At 40.9% G+C, this 22,019-nt stretch overlaps 1 protein-coding gene across 1 annotated transcript; it reads right to left on the minus strand.

The window, feature by feature from the left end:
- Window positions 1–448: 448 nt before the first annotated feature.
- On the minus strand, window positions 449–21,959 carry LOC124278824 (actin-related protein 5-like). The gene is given in 22 exon segments (XM_046714597.1): window positions 449–677; window positions 973–1,084; window positions 1,370–1,487; window positions 2,629–2,712; window positions 3,788–3,882; window positions 4,150–4,164; window positions 4,167–4,234; window positions 5,112–5,220; window positions 6,254–6,337; window positions 7,161–7,310; window positions 8,369–8,500; window positions 8,835–8,915; window positions 9,691–9,792; window positions 13,353–13,469; window positions 16,464–16,657; window positions 17,076–17,171; window positions 18,312–18,354; window positions 18,356–18,424; window positions 19,800–19,904; window positions 20,697–20,785; window positions 21,207–21,321; window positions 21,869–21,959. Coding segments are annotated over 21 exon segments (2,148 nt in total). The 5' UTR covers window positions 21,319–21,321; window positions 21,869–21,959; the 3' UTR covers window positions 449–504.
- Window positions 21,960–22,019: the final 60 nt, after the last annotated feature.

Consider the following 22,019-nt stretch of genomic DNA (forward strand, 5'->3'; position numbering starts at 1 on the left):
GAAGATCACGGACAGACCAGCAGAAAGGCAAGCCTGAGGGATGAACACTGACCAGCCAACTCAGCCATGAGCTGCCCAAGTGTAAATCTGACCACGAAACCTTCCCCTAATAGTCTGTCAGAAACTGTGTCAACTGTTTTCCTTGCAGTTGAACTGTGAGTAGAAACACCCATTGTTTGTACCTCTAGGACTCCTGTTGTTTGAAGTGTGACAGAGGTGTTACATGCAATTTAAATGGAATCTGAATAAATGCATCGATGTCATATCCATCTATTCAATTAATGAGCAATTTTTTTACCAACGCTGGAATCATGTGTTCAAAGTTTAGGTCAAAGGGTTATTGTTATTACAAATGGAAAACATCAAAAAAGATTACAATGGTTGGTTAAACACTATGTCATCACATAAGCCGATCAGATCCAATGAGCTACAAAGCAAAGCAAACCAGTTGTTTTCCAGTTTTATTACAAAATGAAATGGCAGTGACTGAGTGAGTGTTGAGAGTTATGTCTTCTGTACCAGAACAGGGGTCGGGATGAACTTGTTGGAGGCGAAGTGTTCCTTCAGGTAGCCCTCCCCCATCTCCTCATACTCCTCCCTGGTGATGCTGCAAGATGACAGGAAGGGGGACAATGCCCACTTCCTTGCCCCCAGCCAACTGTCCAGGCTGGGATTGGCTGAAACAGACAGTGAGTGAGTGAGTGAGTTGAGTTCGCCACTTAACACATTGTTCCAGTTATATCATGGTGGTGAGCTGAATGTGGAAAAAGGTCAAAGTGATCAAGACATTCACAACTTTCGCCGTCTGTATGATGTCAGGGCTTGAGTTAAATAAGGACTCTTTCCTGCTTTTATGAATCGCTGATTTAAAATAATTTCCTTCATATATACACATAAATATTACGAACAGCAGTTGAAGAAAATGGGTGTTTCCATACATTACAGGTTTGACAATACATAAATATATATTACCTGCTACCGACACATTGAATGTCGACTGAAATGGTCTTATCTGTCGCAGATCCCTCTCCAGACGTTCCTTGAAGCCTGGCAACCAGGCATTACTACCAGTAATAAACACATTCTGAAACATATTTTGTATTCTGAAATTATGGAATCTTAATAAAACTTATCTAATTTTGTGGCGCAAACATAATGGCTATTATGAGTTATGTCCCTTCCATGTCAAACCAATTGACCAATCATATTAATGCTTTCATATCACTTTCATTTGCTTCATATAAAATGGTGTATATAGTAGAATATAGTAAACTGTAACTCAGACAATCTTTCAAGCATGTACTTATTTGAACATGTCAACCTAGACAGAAGTGTGGTGCCAAGAGCCGTCTACAAACATGACAAATACCTGTACAAGTCTGTTCTGTGAGGCAGCTTCATATTTCTTGAGAACAAAATCGGCAGTTTCAACAATACCAGCCTGCTCAATGCCAATCATGGAGGGTTGGAATAACACTTCAGGAGCTCTGAAACAGTAAAAACCATAAACACTACTTTATCAACAACAACATCCTTATAGTGTTTGACTAATGTTTAACACCGGACACAGCAATATTCAGACTATATTCAACACCCTGTAAATCATCAAGTCTGGACTCCGAAACCAGTGGTTCATATTGTGAGCAACACCACTGTAGTGAGAGAGTGAGTGAGTTTAGTTTTATGCCGCACTCAGCAATATTCCAGCTATATGGCAGCGGTCTGTAAATAATCAAGTCTGGACCAGACAATCCAGTGATCAACAGCATGAGCATCGATCTGCGTAATTGGGAACTGATGACATGTGTCAACCAAGTCAGAGAGCCTGACCACATGATCCATTAAGATGCCCGGTACGGCCAGCATCGGTTGTCGTCATGATGATCTGTGGTTACTACATGGGTGAGTGAGTGAGTTTAGTTTTAAGCTGCTTTTAGCAATATTCCAGCAATATCGAGGGGGGACACCAGAAATGGGTTTCACACATTGTACCCATGTGGGGAATAGAACCCAGGTTCTCTGCGCGACAAGTGAACGCTTAACCACTTGGCTACAAACTGGTGCTCATACTACAAGCCACTGGTTTGTCTAGTCCAGACATTCACTGTGACTGGAGTAAAACAATACAGAACACATATCAATCACAGATATTCCAGTCTGCCTATTTGATGTTTGGTTATGTATTGTTTGATGCCAGTCACAGTAAATGAACTTGTCTGGCTGACTGACTGACTGACTGACTGAGTTTGGTTTTATGCCGCTTTTAGCAATATTGCAGCAACATCATGGAGCAGGACACCAGAAATAGGCTTCACACATTGTACCCATGTGGGGATTCGAACCCGGGTCTTCGGCGTGACAAGCCAACGCTTTAACCATTAGGTTACCCCACCGCCCCGAACTTGTCTGGACTAGATAGTGAGTGAGTATAGTTTTACACCACTTTTAGCAATATTTCAGCAATATCACGGCGGGGAACACCAGAAATGGGCTTCACACATTGTACCCATGTAAGAAAATCGAACCCAGGTCTTCAGCGTGACAAGCGAACACTTTAACCACTAGGCTACCCCACTACCCTGCAGGGGAAGTGACAATTACACGGTGTAATCAATACAAAGGACCAACCTCACTCTCTCTACAGCTAGATACAGACGATAGTAGTCAGCGATGTCAAACTCTCCTCCGGGCAACCCTCCAAAGTCCAACTCCCTGGAAACAGATGACCAACTTCAGAAAATACAGACAATTGTATGATTGGTGTGCAGATTTTCTGATAAAGTTCTGAGAGCTTTAGTCTCTAGATGTGTTCTCATAAAGCTCTGTCATGATTCACCTCTGGAAGTTATGTTCCCATAAGATACCTCTTAAAGTCAGGATTGCTTTTTGACGAGACTCACCTCTAAGAAACCGGGGTCATATACTCAAGTGACCTACATCTGGAAGTCACCGGCATATTCTGTCAAGACTCACCTCTTAAGTAAATCGGGGTTGTATACTCACGTGACCCACATCTGGAAGTCACAGGCGTGTTCTGTCAAGACTCACCTCTAAGTAAATCGGGGTTGTATACGCACGTGACCCACATCTGGAAGTCACAGGCATATTCTGTCAAGACTCACCTCTAAGTAAATCGGGGTCGTATACTGATGTGACCCACATCTGGAAGTCACAGGCGTATTCTGTCAAGACTCACCTCTAAGTAAATCGGGGTTGTATACTCACGTGACCCACCTCTGGAAGTCACAGGCGTATTCTGTCAAGACTCACCTCTAAGTAAATCGGGGTCGTATACTCATGTGACCCACATCTGGAAGTCACAGGCGTATTCTGTCAAGACTCACCTCTAAGTAAATCGGGGTTGTATCGTACGTGACCCACATCTGGAAGTCACAGGCGTATTCTGTCAAGACTCACCTCTAAGTAAATCGGGGTTGTATACTCACATGACCCACATCTGGAAGTCACAGGCGTATTCTGTCAAGACTCACCTCTAAGTAAATTGGGGTCATATACTCACATGACCCACATCTGGAAGTCACAGGCGTATTCTGTCAAGACTCACCTCTAAGTAAATCAGAGTCGTATATTGATGTGACCCACATCTGGAAGTCACAGGCATATTCTGTCAAGACTCACCTCTAAGTAAATCGGGGTCGTATACTGATGTGACCCACATCTGGAAGTCACAGGCATATTCTGTCAAGACTCACCTCTAAGTAAATCGGGGTCGTATACTGATGTGACCCACATCTGGAAGTCACAGGCGTATTCTGTCAAGACTCACCTCTGAAAGTCGGGGTCATGCTCCCTTAGCATTGTCTCAAGTTCCTCAAGCTTCTCCTCCTCTGCCTCGGAGTCACTGGTGTTCATCTCAGTGTTCTACACAAAAGATACATCAGTATGAATCATGCATCAAGGATGTAGAAATACATACACTTACAAAGGCATCAAACAGGAATAACAAATCTTTGTTTATTGAATACAGGATATGCTCTTGAAACCCCACTGTGACAAATCTGTTGTAGAAATACATACACTTACAAATTGATCTCCAGCTAAAATACCTCCTCTTCAATTGTTCCTAGAAGACCTCCCCCACTTTCAACTGTTCCCAGAATTACCTCCCAGGAGATTCAGTTCACTTACAATGGACTTGTATACCCCCCACCCCACCCCTCCCAATCAGCATCATTCTGGCCAAAAGTGTCTTCCTTCTTTGACGCCTTCACACCTACAAATAAGAACACAAAAATGCATACATTGATGCTCATGCTGTTGATCACTGGATTGTCTGGTTCGGACTCGATTATTTACAGACTGCCGCCATATAGCTGGAATATTGTTGAGTGTGGCTTGAAACTAAACTCACTCACTCACTCTGACAGGTTCAGGTTGGCTTCTAGCAATATTCCAGCTGTAAATAATCGAGTCTGGACCATACTTTTGCCTAATGAGAGATGATCTAATGACATGACTTGCAGGCAGAGAAACCACAGGAGCTTAAAGTCCCCAGCTAAAAACAAACAAAATATGCACTTCCAATCTGCTGGATCACTTTCAAGGTGTGAACACACATGCTTTGTGCTGTTCCACTAATTCTCCAAATTAGCAAGGTTATTACCAGTCAACGACCTTACCATCAACTAATCATGGTAAATGGTAGAAAATGTCCAGCAAATATATTCATGCTCTTCCTCGTCCCCACAGATGGTTGCTTCAGTAATGAAAAAGGCACAAACTAACTCATGAAAGATCTTTTACAGTGACCTTGACCTCAAATAAGCTCAGTCAAAACTGAACACTTCAATTCATATCTGTAAGATGCTGTGACCAAGTTTCATCCAGCTTCACACATCTCCCATTTTGAAAAACATGATATGTTTTGTGTCTGACAGTGAATGAGTGAGTGAATAAGTTGGGTTTTACACCGCTTTTAGCAATATTCCAGCAATATCACGGCGGGGGACACCAGAATTTGGCTTCACACATTGTACCCATGTTGGGAATCGAACCCGAGTCATCAGCGTGACGAGTGAACGCTTTAACCACAAGGCTACCCACAGCCCCTTGTGTCTGAGAAATACAACCCTTCTTGTTCTAATACTGACTCTGTGCGAGCTGGGAGATTATCTTCATTCGCTGCTGGGATGCGTACGTCCCTCGCTTGGCCATGTCTGTCTTCCTTTGTCTTCGGGATGTCCTCGCTTCTAGAATTTTCTACAACAGTAGTACAACACATGATAGAGGAGAACACTAGGGATGTCAAGTTCTGTAATATGATGAACATATCTTGACTCCTTGATCTGGTGATGGAGTGAGAATATACTCCAAAAGGTCATGTTCTGCATATTCTGTTGCATTCTTCACACTTCAGAAGCTGACAACCATAAATCATCTCCCTTATATGTATTACTTCTAAATGCCATTCAAAGACTTTCACGTAAGGTAACTTGAAGATAGGACTTTCACAAACTCTGTACACAGTACATTATTATCAAAAATAAAACTGGGATAGCAACAAAAGGCACAGGTCCTCAAATTTTGATGGGGGGTGGGGGGGAATTATTCATTTTCATTCATCAAAACAGGAGGGTTCATAAATATGAGGGCATCAATGATGCATAAATAAAGCCCTATACGTGTGTGGGACACTCTGCAGAATACTTACCTTTGAAACACAGATTGTGACTGGACATTTTGGTCATAAACATGATAAACAGATTGTAACTCTGCTGGGATGATTTAACAGATTCCTTTCACTTACTGATACTTATTGCTGAAGCATGTATGTAATAAAATCAATTAATGAATAAAATACTATTTCATATGGAAATTATCTTCTTGCATGACATGTCAAGGTGAGAAGAATATTGCGACAAAGTGCGACATCTAAGTAATCAGCCCATGAATGGACGGGTCATCTGGCACCACATTCCACTGTGCTGAGTAGTCTCCCTTTGGAGGGCCAGAAACATATACTCATGAGTTCATATCCAAGATTTGCTTATATTTCTCCGTTTGTCAGCAATACGCTATACAACGTGAAATATCGGAAATACTGTAAAACCAGTGTAAAACCAATCTTGATGATGGTTTTACCCAGAGGTGAGTATTATTCAACCATCAGGCCAATAATCACTGGAGATGAGCTGGTGACTCTCAGTCATTGACACAGAGTAGGATTTTACTGTATTAAATCTTGCACCTCCAAGACCAAATTAAATTCCAAGATATTTTATGATGACATTACCTGTCTCTTTTTCCTGACTTCTGACAACCATCCCTGAAAGTCATTCTGACGCTTTACTTCCAGACGACGCTCTTCTTCCATCTCCTGCAAAGTTCATATATCATCATTAAAAAAACTACACTACACAACTCCTTTGTTCTTAATTTTAGCTTGTTGGTCCCTGCCTGGCGCTTGGCATTAATGGGTAAAACAAGGACTGGTCGGCTCGGAGTCAGTATAATGTGTCTGAGTGGGGTATTCATGGCTTCACTGCTGCATGGTATCTCAGTGGGCTAGCACTATAAAACCAGCTTCAGTCTGGGCTAGTACAAGCAGCCGCACATACACATCCACACGCATGCACGTCTTCCTATGAGCGAAATATTCTCAAGCACGACGATAAACCCAATTTCACCTCACCTCACCTTAATTTTAGTACCTTAGTATTAATCTCTTTCTAAAAACATGGTAAATATTCCATGTAAGCTATTTGTACACACAAAGCAATGCGTTACACGGACACCACCAGGTCAGACATTGTGACCACCAAATCCTCATTAATGTCATGTGTTACAGCAGCATCAGCTCCTGGATACCAGTTCTGACTCAAATTCCACATCTTCCCCAAAGATCCAATATGGCAGACAGGACATGCTAGGATAGCCATATAGTGTTTGTTTTCATGCCCAAGATCCAGGTTTGAGTCACTTTAGGGGAACAAGTTATGAAGCAAATACCTTGTCACCTCAACAATGATATTCCTGGAATGACGCTGAAGGCAGCATAAAACCTCACTGGTTGGCAACTATCAATTATAGTCTCATATTCTTGGAATGGTGATAAAAGCAGCATAAAAGCTCATTCTCTTCTCAGGTGAGCAAGCATCAACTTGCACAGCTCACTCTTTGAATCAAGGCGTAAGACTTACCTTCTGGCGTTTGGCTCTCTGCAGTGCCTGAGCTTTGAGACGTCCCTCCCGTGCACTCTTAAGGATCCGTTGTCGCTTCTTGGCAGCCTGTTGTTCTGGGCCGAGCATCTCATCCGGGATGTCCAACAGGTCAAACACCGGCTCCTTGACCTGCCAAAGACTTCTGTGTCATCACCTTCCTCACACAGTTTGACAAACCTGCCTTTGGGTTCATTCTATAACACAGTTTCTGTTAACCTCTAACCTGCTGGGGGGGCGGTGGGGTAGCCTAGTGGTTAAGGCGTTCGCTCGTCACACCGAAGACCCGGGTTCGATTCCCCACATGGGCACAATGTGTTAAGCCCATTTCTGGTGTCCCCCGCCGTGATATTGCTGGAATATTGCTAAAAGCGGCGTAAAACTAAACTCAGTCAGTCTAACCTGCTGGATTCATACTTTTTTAACTTTTCCATTTTAGGTACATAAACTATTTAAAGTATTATATATTTGAAAAGCTGAACATTCATGCATACCCTAAATAATTCAAATGATGTGTCCTTGCTAAATAGTTGTTGCAAGTTATATTTGGGGTTGTCATTATGCTACTCTTATGTCGAATGGGTTCTGCACCAGCATCGAGAGCAGTAAATAATGGGAGGGCCCTTTTTGGTCCAGATTGGTTTAACTGAAGCTTGTAATGGGGAATGCTTCGAAACATAAGGCCTTCAATGCATATTTTCCACTTTCGCAGCCTTTAGAAAACAAAATCTAAATTCAAGGACTTAGCATGACAGATTTCAGATATCTACAACAAACAAAGAGTACTGGTGACTTAGTCAACAACCATGGGTTTCTGGGTGTTGAACACCTCACCAGCAGTATTTCAGCTAAATGAAGGAAGCGTGTAATTAATACGGTCATACTTGACATAATCATACAAAATCACCAAGTTTAACCACTCGAGCCAATAAGTAACCACCACACATGTTTGATGGGGACCAATTCTAACATAGCAGGGTCGGTGGGGTAGCCTAGTGGTTAAAGCGTTTGCTTGTCACACTGAAGATCCGGGTTCGATTCCCCACATGGGTACAATGTGTGAAGCCCATTTCTGGTGTTCCCTGCCGTGATATTGCTGGAATATTGCTAAAAGCGGCGTAAAACCAAACTCACTCACTTTAACATAGCAACAACCATGACAACAAGCAGCAGGTGACCTGATTACAAACCTCTTGAGGCTCTTCAGGAGGGAGTTCGACGCCCAGTATTTTAGCTTTGGCTCTCTGTATACTGACGGTCAGTTTGTTGACAGTGTCCTGTAGCTCTTCAGCAGTCTTGAAGCCAACGTTGTACAGTGCTTTCTGTACAGAGAATAAAGGCATTAAGTCTGCAATAATTCAAGAGAGCATCAGAATTTGTATATGTGATACAAATATTGTACACAATGAAACTGAGCATCAAACTGCCCAATTGTGATACGATTTCTATAGTTTTCAAGCCTTGTGTAGTTATAATGATGTAATGCAATATTTTTGTTTCACAGTTCCTGGATAATGTAAATATTGTCTCTTAGCAAAAGTTCTATTGCACTGAATTCATAGTAAAATTTTAATTTATTACTTCAAAAGTTTTCTGATAAATCATGTCATGACAGTCCTAATTTAAAACAGCAGGTGGACATACTGCCCCACTGACCGTAAACGTGTCCTCATCTCCATCAACCAGCAGTTCCTGGACACTCATCAGCTGACGCAGTCTCTCTTCCTCCGTCTCCAGCTGGGGAGGAGAAAGTAACAGCCTGGTTAACCCTACTTAAACAGAGAGTTTGAGGCGGGGAGGGGGACAGTATGATCAACTCTCACAAACGTGAATACAGTTTTGATCCTCATAGTATCATCTTGATGTTCTGTTATGAAATATACCCCGGTACCATTTGCCACCATACTTTTGTTTTTCATCATCTCCATCCCTCAATAGTCGGGTGTGATTTATTATTATTATTATATGGATATTATTTTTTATATAGTCCATCCCATGTGCATGCTCAAAGTGTTTTTGCTTTTTCCCTCGATCATTGGATGTCGATCTCAACGGCACATCATATTTTCAATTTCAACTCCCTGGGGAGCATACAACTCGTGCAGCCACTAGGCGCACCAAGTTAATGTGGCTTAATAGTCAAACACTGCTGAGGCAAACTGTTGTCTCCATGGAAAAGCTTGGTCCCTACATATTCCTTCTTTAATCAACTTCTTACTTTTGTGTTGAACCTCGGGTAAGTTAAAGTAGTTACGTTGGTCATGGTAGTGAATTTGGATTCAGCAGTCAAAATATGCTTCATCTGATATGACCTTTGTGAGATCTTGATGGAGAGAGGTATTTGAGTAAAATGTTTTAATGAGACTGGGGACTGACACAGGAAGACGTGTAGGTATTTACTGACAAGTTGCGGTGGTGATTGCTCGGTTTGCATTTTCCCTGTATCCTTGGCAACTGGATGTGACTATTTCAGTTGTCAAGCATACAAGAGCAGCAGTCACCTAAGACTCACCTTCTCCAGGCGACGTTTAGAGTTCACTTCCTTCAGACGTCGTATCTGCTGCTCCCGTCTCTCTCGCTGTTGATCCGGGGTCAACTGACTTCCGCCGCTCACCTGGAGGTCACACACAAGGGGAGCTAATTAGTTAAAAGTGCAAGTTGTTTACAACTCCCCCATGGATGTCAACACAAAGGGAGACAGCTCTGTTGTGAGAGCAAGTAGAGTACATAATTCTCATTGGAGATCACACATCAGGGGAGATAATAATAAGTACAAGAGGGGTCAACAACTGAACTGAAGATTACACACAAGGGGACATAACTCTGTTATAAGAGGTGGAAGTGATAAGAGTGAGTGAGTTCAGTTTTACGCCGCTTTTAACAATATTCCAGCTATATCACGGCGGGGGACACCAGAAATGGGCTTCACACATTGTACCCATGTGGGGAATCGAACCCGGGTCTTCGGCGTGATGAGCGAACGCTTTAACCACTAGGCTACCCCAACACCGCTGGAAGTGATAAGAAAGAATGGTAATGAAATAAACAATGTTGACAACACCTATTGCTGTCAGGCCCTGGACAAGAATCACCCAGCTGCTTAGTCTTTGTACCCTCCAATAATTATCTATTTTTTGGACACTGCATTTTTGTTACGATTTACTACTTTTCGCTTACCAACTGACAGGAGTAGGTTTGAATAGAGATAAAAATAATTTTGGGTTAACTTTATACCACATATATTTTAAAAATATTTGTGTGGGTTAGTCGACTTATTAAGTATGATAATATAGGAAATTAGGATATAGTTGCCTGCTGATAAAGTGGACTATTTTAAGGGGTGTTCAGAGGAGTGAGTGAGTGAGTATGGTTTTGTACCATTTTTTTTACAATATTCCAGCTCTATCACATCTGGGGACACCAGAAATGTGCTTCACATATTGTACCAATGTGGGTGATTGAGCCCATGGCTTCTGTGTGATGGGCTCAGAGTTTAACCACTAAGCTACCCCTACCACGAACTTAAAGTGGAAAAAGAATCCTTTTGTTAGCCAATCAAAAGCCATGGAATCACTTTCAATTTTCTTATTATGAAATACAGTGAGACCCCGCATACCCGGACACATTCGTTTTTGCGTACATCATCTGGATAACTAAATATCCGGATATCTGGATTTCTGTCATTCAGGCTTAGGTGTTGAAACAGTAGCGAATATATACTTCTGGTTTAAAATCACTTCCAAAACAGCGTGGTTGTTTTGATTTGCCAATTACAATTCACTCAGTGTCAGATAGGAATACTAATCACCACCAATACCCTGCTGATCGGTCATTAATCCGGATTAGCAGACCTTGTCTCGTGTCAAGACACGTGGAAGATCAAAGCTTCGTGCGGATAAGTGAGTCAATTTTGTGTTGACTTAGCCAGTTCGTTTGTAAAATGTACGTTACAGAGACCGCATATCCGTTATAGACAGTTACTTTTATAACATAAGCAGGGCTCCAGATAATTTTTTAACATGAGGAGTACGTACTCCTTATTTTTTAAATATAGGAGTACTGGAAAAACTTAAGAGTACATTTGGAGTACTGAATGGAATTTAATGGAGTATGTGATCTTGTGTTTCGCTTCATATATGCACCACAGCATTGCTACTCTTTTGAGTACAGGTAAAAAACAATAAAACTATACTTTTTTCAGATAAATTCTTCTGTAAATGATTCTAAGACTGTACACCATTGCTGTGCTGCGTATCTGCTACTGTTTCACTGTATAATCATGTAACAATCCAAATTAGCAATGTTTGTACATTTACTTACTGAAACCTGTTCGTTTACAGAGAAACCAGTAAACCAGTAAACCCATGAACATGACTAACAAACAAGCAGGAAATGCATAAGGAGGTTTCAACTGATAAACATCACTAAGACATGTATAAATCAGATTTTCTTTTATCACATAAACAATAACATTTCTAGTTCTGATTGACCACAATGACCCATATTATGTGGTATTCACAGCTTTGACACAAAGGACACAATTTCTCATTATGTAATCCCTAATACCAACAAAAGGAAACAAGCTGGGGATCATCTCAAAAATCTTTTGTAACCAAATCTCAAAAACAAAACTGACTGCATCACAATGCTAGTCTTTATTACAAAAAGCAAATCTCATATCTATATAATAGAGCAGTACGCCCCAACTCATCAAATCTCATTTTACTCAAATGAAACAAAGATCAAATCAAACTGTTTGACACGATCCCTGAACAAGTATGACTGACCGAGAGTGATTACCACTGAAGCAAAGACAAAGCCCCTAGTAGTGCCACAAACATTAGTGGCCAGCCAGTACACAGATATTACCTGGCAACGCTGAACACTGGCACACTGAAATGTTGTGTTTCTCTATAAGAATGAGGTAAGACCTTTTTCTGTCAAAGTGCTCGTTTCCAAGCTCCCATGACAGGTGGGTAAAATGAAAATACAGAATGTAAAAATGTTTCGTGGTTTGCTTTGAGAATATTTTCCTAACTTTTACTGAGGTAAGTATGTTTCAAAAGAAAATTGTTAACAGAGTTTTAAAGCAAATAGCAATGGGTGGCTCAGTATTCAACTCAGCGAGTTGCAACTTATTAATGATAATGAATTACTGTATCAAATTCAAACTAACATCACACAAGGAAATTACTCACCAACTTATAAAATCATTTTGTTTTAAATTGAACTTTTTTAAATATTTGAAACTTATATGGGTAAAATGTTCAGTTATGATAAGAGAAAGTCATATTTTCTATATATTAGTCTACTATTTTTTACCAACTGGTCAAAAACAAGTCCATTTGCACCTAATCACACTCGTAATTTATCAGAAAACTCATACAGTGTGACGTCATACACATGTCATACATCACACTTCATATGACATGCTATGACATCATACAGTGCTATGACATCATACAGTGTAATGACATCACACACATCAGACAGTGCTATGACATCATACAGCTATCATACATCATACAGCACTATGACATCACACATCATACAGTGCTATGACATAACACACTTATACAGCACATGACATCACACATACAGTGCTATGACATCATAGCGCTATAACATCACACACCATACAGTGCTATGACATCATACAGCACAGTGCTATGACATCACATACAGTGCTATGACATCATACAGCACTATGACATCACACATCATACAGCACTATGACATCACACATCATACAGTGCTATGACAGTGCTATGACATCATACAGTGCTATGACATCATACAGCAATATGACATCACACACCATACAGTGCTATGGCATCACACATCATACAGTGCTATGACATCATACAGCACTATGACATCACACACCATACAGTGCTATGACATCACACATCATACAGTGCTATGACATCACACATCATAGAGTACCATGACATCACACAAATACAGGCACAAGTTCAATGACATCAGCTGCCTTGCTGACCCCCATTCATCATCCAGTGAAATAACATCGACCAGGATATATACATTGACAAGTAATAAACAGTTGAGATCCAGGTGGCCTGGCTGAAATCCAACCCCCATGTTAACATAACCAACTCCACTCACTATACAGTGATTATTTCCTTCCCAACACAAACAACTGCTGATACTCACATTCGTGTAAGGCAGCTGTATCTTGTGTACGTTGTTTTCAAAGTAGTCACCATCTAGCCACTGCTGCAGATTGTCGGTGTAGTCTGCGGCCATGTAGGCATGATCCCGCACAAGCTCCTGGAATAGATTGATTCAAGTACAGATTATATCTACATCTGTTTATACTTCAGCTCTTACCTATGTCTCTATCTACACTTCAGCTCTGTTTCTACTTCATCTCCATCTATACTTCAGCACTGTCTCTACAGTAGCTCTGTTTATACTTCAGCTCTGTTTCTACTTCATCTCCATCTATACTTCAGCACTATCACTACAGTAGCTCTTTTTATACTTCAGCTCTGTTTCTACTTCATCTCCATCTATACTTTAGCACTGTCTCTACAGTAGCTCTGTTTATACTTCAGTTCTGTTTCTACTTCATCTCCATCTATACTTCAGCACTATCACTACAGTAGCTCTGTTTATACTTCATCTCTGTTTCTGCTTCATTCATCTCCATCTATACTTTAGCACTGTCTCTACAGAATCTCCATCTGCTGTTTCTACTTCATCTCTGTTTCTACTTCATCTCCATCTATACTTCAGCACTATCCCTACAGTAGCTCTGTTTATACTTCAGCTCTGTTTCTACTTCATCTCCATCTATACTTCAGCACTGTCTCTACAGTAGCTTTGTTTCTACTTCATCTCTGTGGCTCTTCTCTACTTCATCTCCATCTATACTTTAGCACTATCACTACAGTAGCTCTGTTTATACTTCATCTCTGTTTCTACTTCATCTCCATTTATACTTTAGCACTATCACTACAGTAGCTCTGTTTATACTTCATCTCTGTTTCTGCTTCATCTCCATCTTATACTTCATCTTAGCACTATCTTCAGCAGTAGCTCTGTTTATACTTCAGCTCTGTTTCTACTTCATCTCCATCTCCATCTATACTTCAGCACTATCCCTACAGTAGTGCTCTGCTCTGTTTCTACTTCAGCTCTGTTTCTACTTCATCTCCGTCTATACTTTAGCACTGTCTGTACAGTAGCTCTGTTTATACTTCATCTCTGTTTCTACTTCATCTCCATCTATACTTTAGGACTGTCACTACAGTAGCTCTGTTTATACTTCATCTCTGTTTCTACTTCATCTCCATCTATACTTCAGCACTATCACTACAGTAGCTCTGTTTATACTTCAGCTCTGTTTCTACTTCATCTCCATCTATACTTTAGGACTGTCTCTACAGTAGCTCTGTTTATACTTCAGCTCTGTTTCTACTTCATCTCCATCTATACTTTAGGACTGTCACTACAGTAGCTCTGTTTATACTTCAGCTCTGTTCATACTTCAGCTGTTTCTACTTCATCTCCATCTATACTTCAGCACTATCCCTATAGTAGCTCTGTTTACTTCATCTCAGTTTCATGTTTACTTCAGCTTTATCTATAATTTAGCTCCAATAATACTTCAGCTGTAATATTGCACAAACTCTATCTATAATTTAGCTCCATTAATACTTCAGCTCTAATAGCCCGGCTCAGAGTGACAGCCACCAGGTGTCCATCAGTCGAACTATACTATTACTAATCAACGATATGTACAAGGCCTACCTCAGCCCGGCTCAGAGTGACAGCCACCAGGTGTCCATCAGTCGAACTATACTATTACTAATCTACTATATATCACAAGGCCTACCTCTGCCTCAGCCAGGTGCTCAGAGTGACAGCCACCAGGTGTCCATCGGCAGCGAACTATGCTATGACAGCCACCTAATCAACTATTACTAATACTGATATGTACAAGGCCTACCTCAGCCCGGCTCAGGTGACAGCCACCAGGTGTCCATCAGTCGAACTATACTATTACTAATCTACGATACTATTATGTACAATATGTACAAGGCCTACCTCAGCCCGGCTCAGGTGACAGCCACCAGGTGTCCATCAGTCGAACTATACTATTACTAATCAACGATATGTACAAGGCCTACCTCAGCCCGGCTCAGAGTGACAGCCACCAGGTGTCCATCAGTCGAACTATACTATTACTAATCAACGATATGTACAAGGCCTACCTCAGCCCGGCTCAGGTGACAGCCACCAGGTGTCCATCAGTACTAAACTATACTATTACTAATCTACTATATATACAAGGCCTACCTCAGCCAGGCTCAGAGTGACAGCCACCAGGTGTCCATCAGTCGAACTATACTATTACTAATCAACAATATGTACAAGGCCTACCTCAGCCCGGCTCAGAGTGACAGCCACCAGGTGTCCATCAGTCGAACTATACTATTACTAATCTACTATATGTACAAGGCCTACCTCAGCCCGGCTCAGAGTGACAGCCACCAGGTGTCCATCAGTCGAACTATACTATTACTAATCAACGATATGTACAAGGCCTACCTCAGCCCGGCTCAGAGTGACAGCCACCAGGTGTCCATCAGTCGAACTATACTATTACTAATCAACAATATGTACAAGGCCTACCTCAGCCCGGCTCAGAGTGACAGCCACCAGGTGTCCATCAGTCGAACTATACTATTACTAATCAACAATATGTACAAGGCCTACCTCAGCCCGGCTCAGAGTGACAGCCACCAGGTGTCCATCAGTTCGAACTATACTATTACTAATCAACGATATGTACAAGGCCTACCTCAGCCCGTGCTCAGAGTGACAGCCACCAGGTGTCCATCAGGTGATTAGCCACCAGGTGTCCATCGAAACTATACTATTACTAATCAGGTGACAGCGGTCCATCAGTTCGAACTATACTATTACTAATCATGGCCTACCTCAGCCCGGCTCAGGTGACAGCCACCAGGTGTCCATCAATTCGAACTATACTATTACTAATCAGCCCGGCCTCAGACTAATGACAGCCACCAGGTGTCCATCAGCCGAACTATACTATTACTAATCAACAATATGTACAAGGCCTACCTCAGCCCGGCTCAGAGTGACAGCCACCAGGTGTCCATCAGTCGAACTATACTATTACTAATCAACGATATGTACAAGGCCTACCTCAGCCCGGCTCAGAGTGACAGCCACCAGGTGTCCATCAGTCGAACTATACTATTACTAATCAACGATATGTACAAGGCCTACCTCAGCCCGGCTCAGAGTGATAGCTGCCAGGTGTCCAGGGTACTTCAGCTGTAGAAGCCTCATTAGAAAGGAATCCACATGCACGCCACCTAAGTTCATTCGCCGAGCATTGACCGAGTTGAAGCGGCCATTCAGCACTGGCAGAATGTGTGTTGCCTGGTAGCCACAGTCCACGATTAGAGAGTTCATTGATTCTGAAATAACAACAAACATATAAACACTCGTGACAAAGTCAAAACTTTAAGGAAGTATGCTATTCTGTTTTCAATGTTTTAAACATTTTCCGAGACAGGTATTAAAAAATTCTAAGTTATAAAAACTTTAAGCAATGGGAATAGAGTGAATTGTTTTGATCTGGGTGCAAGAATAAACTTCTTTACCAGATACATATTAATAAAATATTAAATAATAACAAAACATCATTAGGGACTATTCATAATATATGGCTCTGTGTGTGTGTGTGTGTGTGTGTGTGTGTTGATTTTTATGGAGAAGCATGTACAGTGTGAATGACCCCCACTTAAAATTTATGTACAAAGTAAGTGCCTCCCCTTCATGTCATGTACAAAATAGCTGACATCCCCTTAGTACTACTACTACTGCTTTCACTACCTGTCTTAGGCTTGTTGTTGTAGAGGCTGAAGAGCGAGTCGATGCCATATGCGACTTGGGGAACATGATAGCACTCGAACATCAGCTCCGACATCTCTGATAAAGAAAAAACACAGTCATCATCAGTCATGTTGTATTATTCTAATCAACCATCATCAGCAGACACAAACATTGCACACCAACAACTGCTGAGAATCGGGTATCTACATCTGAATCACAAGTCTCCAGTGACACTGAAAACATGGATTGGAAATTATACGGATAATGATCATGCATTTAGTTAACAATAATACCCATAAGGCAATCCTAAATTAGTTACTACAGTTTCACCCTCCCTCTCTCTGTAGTAAATGCCCTGTCTAATATCTATTTCTATTGTGGCTACGTGTTTGTCTGTTTCAACCTGCTAAGCCAATACATAAGCAAAACAATTCAAAAAGCATGAAATATGAAAAAGTGGCCATAGCCACATTCATGGAGCTGGAGACCCTGGTACATTCCACAAAGTGATTTTAGCACTAAGATGCTGTAACTCCCATTTTGACATACACTAACAAGTTGTACATCCTCGATAATCTCCAGGGTATACATTCCGATAAATCTCCACTAGTACCCTGCATCTACAGCTCGGCCTGATAATTTTATTATCTCCCTTTGCTGTGTCTGCCTTCTCACAGAAGCCAATCAGATTAGGCCGTTACAACCGAGCTTGCCAGTGTCAACAAAGACAGCGGCTGCTGCTGTGAAGGTTTGCTCACTGTGAGACTCAGATTGACAGGTCTGAAACCTTAAAAAAATGTATGCAAGAACTCCTTCTACCTCTGTCAGAGTACCTCTGCAACAAATGTGTTGCCAAGTTTAATCGGTTAGATAAAAGGAGCGAAAGTGAGTTATGATAGAAGCCTTGTGATTGGTATGCTCAACTTCCAAGCATAGACACCTGATTGGATGAAAAGCCAGCAAAAGGAGGTAATACAATTATCAGGGCGAGCCGTAGATGCATCCAGGGGCTCCTTTCACGAAGCAACCTTTACTAAGGTTAACCTTAACTCCCATTCTTTAACATTGCACTAAGGTTACCTTAGTGACTTACGATCACCTTAGTGCTTTGTGAAAGGAGGCCCTGGGTACTAGTGGAGATTTATCGGAACGTATACCCTGGAGATTATCGAGGATGCAAGTGGTAGTGCTAAGATAGCTTTGTATGTCGCTGATTGCTATGGGCAGTGTACTCACGCTGTCTGCAATAGTTGGGGTTACACACAGGCTCGGTGAGGACTAATAGGGTGATCCACTTTGCCCTCTGTGTTGATGCCCAGATGTGTGAAGATATAGTCAAATATCTGCTCCTACAACACACACATTCTGTCTCAGATATCGCAGTCATGGCAAACTTGCTGTTATTCATAGTGAGTGAGTGAGTGAGATTAGTCTTACGCCGCACTCAGCAATATTCCAGCTATATGGCGGCGGCCTGTAAATAATCGAGTCTGGACCAGACAATCCAGTGATCAACAGCATGAGCATCGATCTGCACAAATTGGGAACCGCTGACATGTGTCAACCAAGTCAGCGAGCCTCTTACGACAAGCATGGGTTACTGAAGATCAATATTCTAACCCGGACCTTTACTGGTGCTGTTATTCATCACCTGTTTAAGGAGTACGAATACACATAAAAACATTGTGTTCAACATGTTTCAAAACTTGACATCCATAATTCCCACCTTTATGTGTATTACTTCTAAATGCGACTCAAAAACATTGATTTAATAACCGGTTGACACCCTTACAACATGCCTATCCTTGAACTCACTAAGGGACACAACTCTGCACTACATTCTTGTAGCTGCAGATCACTCACTCCTTGTTATAAGCAAATTCTTGATAGCAGGTGCTTACTTGCATCATATTCTCAAGTGTTGTCAAATCACATGACTGAATACATTTAGACATTCAAAATAATTGTTAAAGGATCAGTCATTTACTACTGACCAGGTAATAAAATATAACACAGATGTTAGTTGAAGATCAAGAAAACAAATTGGGCATATTATACAAATTAAAGTGCTTTTGCATTTTAGTTTTTTCAGGGAGGGTCATGGAAAAAATGTTTGAGCATATGGAGAGGGTCATCTAATACAGTGAAACCTGTCTAAACCGGCACCCCACGGGACAGAAATAAAATGCTGGTTTAGACAGGGTACCGGATTAGACAGTGACGATTATTTTCCAACATGGCTGCCATTTACACTCATCAATCTCTTTATCTCTATAATGCCTTTGATTTTTTGTAATTGTGCAACAAATTAAAACAATGTTGATGACAGATAATTATTCTTTATTCAGCACTAAACATTGTTCAAATAATAATAGTTAGCCAGAGTCTTGTCAGGTAACGCACAAAACACAAGACTCGGAAAGTCGTGTCGGAATATGGAATAGATAGGTACCAGATTAGACAATGCTTTAATGCATCATAATATCGTTGTAAAATGGCGGAACCAAAATTTTATGCCGGTTTTGACAGTGTGCCAGATTATACAGGTGCCGGTGATGGCAGGTTTCACTGTAATATGATAAGCATTTGGGGAGGGTCATTTTCAGCACACTAAAGCATGAAAAAACCCTGAACCGCCCATGAAAAAGACTGATAGATGAAAACTTCTGTAATTTTAAAAGCATGTCTATCAGCAGATCATTAACAACACATGCAAGAAACTACCTGAACATCATAGAGTGTGACCACATTTCTGTCAAACTGTGTCCGTAGAATCCAGCGGACAACCTCAATGTTGCTGATGTCATTTCCAATCTGTAAGTCAGACTCCTATGGAAAGAAAACATTTTGGATGTGGAATTAGTCATCATATTTGTTTGTTGTTTAACATTGCTCTCAATGCTCTCAGCAGTATTTCAGACACGAAAAACAGTGATCTATATTACGAGCCACATCTCATGTCAATGGATACGATGACATTCCTGTTTGTTTATTTGTTGTTTAACACTGCACTCAGCTAATAGATATGAGAACATGCTTCTTTGTGCATCTGTTGCTTAATACTGTACCCAGCAGTATTTCCGGCTACCAGGAAGTTCATGACGGCCAGTAAATAATTGTATCAGGACCACGCAAAATAGTGGTTGATTTTAAGAAGAACATTCCACATTCATGTCAAGAGCCTATGGCCAAGCCTGCAAGTCTCTGTTTCTGACAAATTATGATTCTTGCTTGTTTGGGCTTCCCACCTATATGTTTTATACAATGACCTCAAAGAAGACCTTCTCTGTGATATTTGACACATGCCACTGATATCTGTTACAGTTTCACAATGCTATAAGCATAAACCATGTTATAAAGTCAAAGTCAGAACAATAAACTCTTTTGATAATAAACCATGTTATAATGAAACCTAAACTAAGGCAGCCGGGTAATGACTGGGTACAACAGTACACAAAGAAAGTTGTTCAGTGATGCCAGACCCTCAAATGGGCTTGAGAGTACACCAAAGCTAATCATGTCAGAAAATGGATTCGATGAAGAAAAACAATTGCATTTACTCCACAAGAAAATGCAAACATAGAAAAATATTTTTAATGATATTAAGAGAAACAAACGCACCTTCTTTCCTCGCTGTTTAGCAGTAATATTTTTAAATGTCAGAAGGGGCTTCTCTGCAGAGGCCCAGCCAGCTCGACACTGATAAGTTCCTGAAACAGTGAAAGAACTTTATTATCATTGAAAATACATGACTGCAACTTTTGGCATATATGGAGTTTTTGTGCCTTTCCTCAAACACTTTCCTGTGTTATAATGACCCTGCCTGACACAGGAATTATATACATAATGTGCACATAACATCTCGAGTCAGCTAGTCAACAATTTGTTTTGTAACTCTGACATATATTTTACAAGTGTAAGGTATCATGAAGATTAACATAAAGATTGGGCCAGTCCAACCAGTGGTTAATAGCATGTCATACATTAAGCCAGATCAAACCAATGGTTTACACACATTCAGCCCGACCTTCATGTTGGTCAGAACTTATGTTTAGTTTAATAACATTTTGAACAGTATTTCAACAGTTCATTTCCAATTCCTTAGTCTTTCAACACTGGAAGTATTTATACCATTATCTATGACAAGAGGCACTTTCCCATCTCTTAGTGAATCTGGGTACTCATGCACTGGATCAGGCACTGGTTTTTCATCCTTGAAAGAGAACAGATTTGACACTGACATTTTCTGAAACACAAGAAAAAGAGATAAGTAAGGTACCAGTTGTACCTTAGTCAACATGTATTCAACAGCGAAAAACTGCATAGATATTATCTGGTTGTATACATATATATACTATTGACACACAGATCTGATACATAAATGGTTTTTGATTGGTAAGAGGCGTCCAAATCTAGGTAACGTGAAGGGGTGTTAGATTGGAAAAGGGAACCAATCTCAAATGATCATAAAGGGAACCTTGACTCATAGGAAGTAATCTACCTCACTCTTTCTTCATCGGAACTGTCATACTATTGTATGAGATACCTTCGAAAGTGTGGTACTTGCTTTAAATATCACTGATCTGCCTGTGATACATGCCTCTTCGATCCTGAGGGGCCGTTGTGTTAAAGGGTTAAAGCAGACGGCAGACGCTAAAGAGCGAGATGGAAAATTGTAACCCGGTAAACTGCAATCGCGGCAAAACGTTCGTTCATTAAAGAAATAAAGTTGGTTGTAACTGGAGAAAATTTCGGTAGTAACCGATACAAAGAAGGGGAAAGGTTTAACTCACTCTCAAAAGCGATAATGCGTCAATGAGAAAAGAAAATAGCCCTCCGTTGAAAGCTGCGCTCTCAAAACTCAACTCATACCGCCATACTGATTAGAGATATCATTTTTTGCTTCTCGAAATGTGAAAAACTAAATACTTGACAGCGAGAAAA

The sequence above is a fragment of the Haliotis rubra genome, unplaced genomic scaffold (assembly GCF_003918875.1).
Source record: "Haliotis rubra isolate DU_JTF1 unplaced genomic scaffold, ASM391887v1 Scf242, whole genome shotgun sequence".
Classification (NCBI taxonomy): domain Eukaryota; kingdom Metazoa; phylum Mollusca; class Gastropoda; order Lepetellida; family Haliotidae; genus Haliotis; species Haliotis rubra.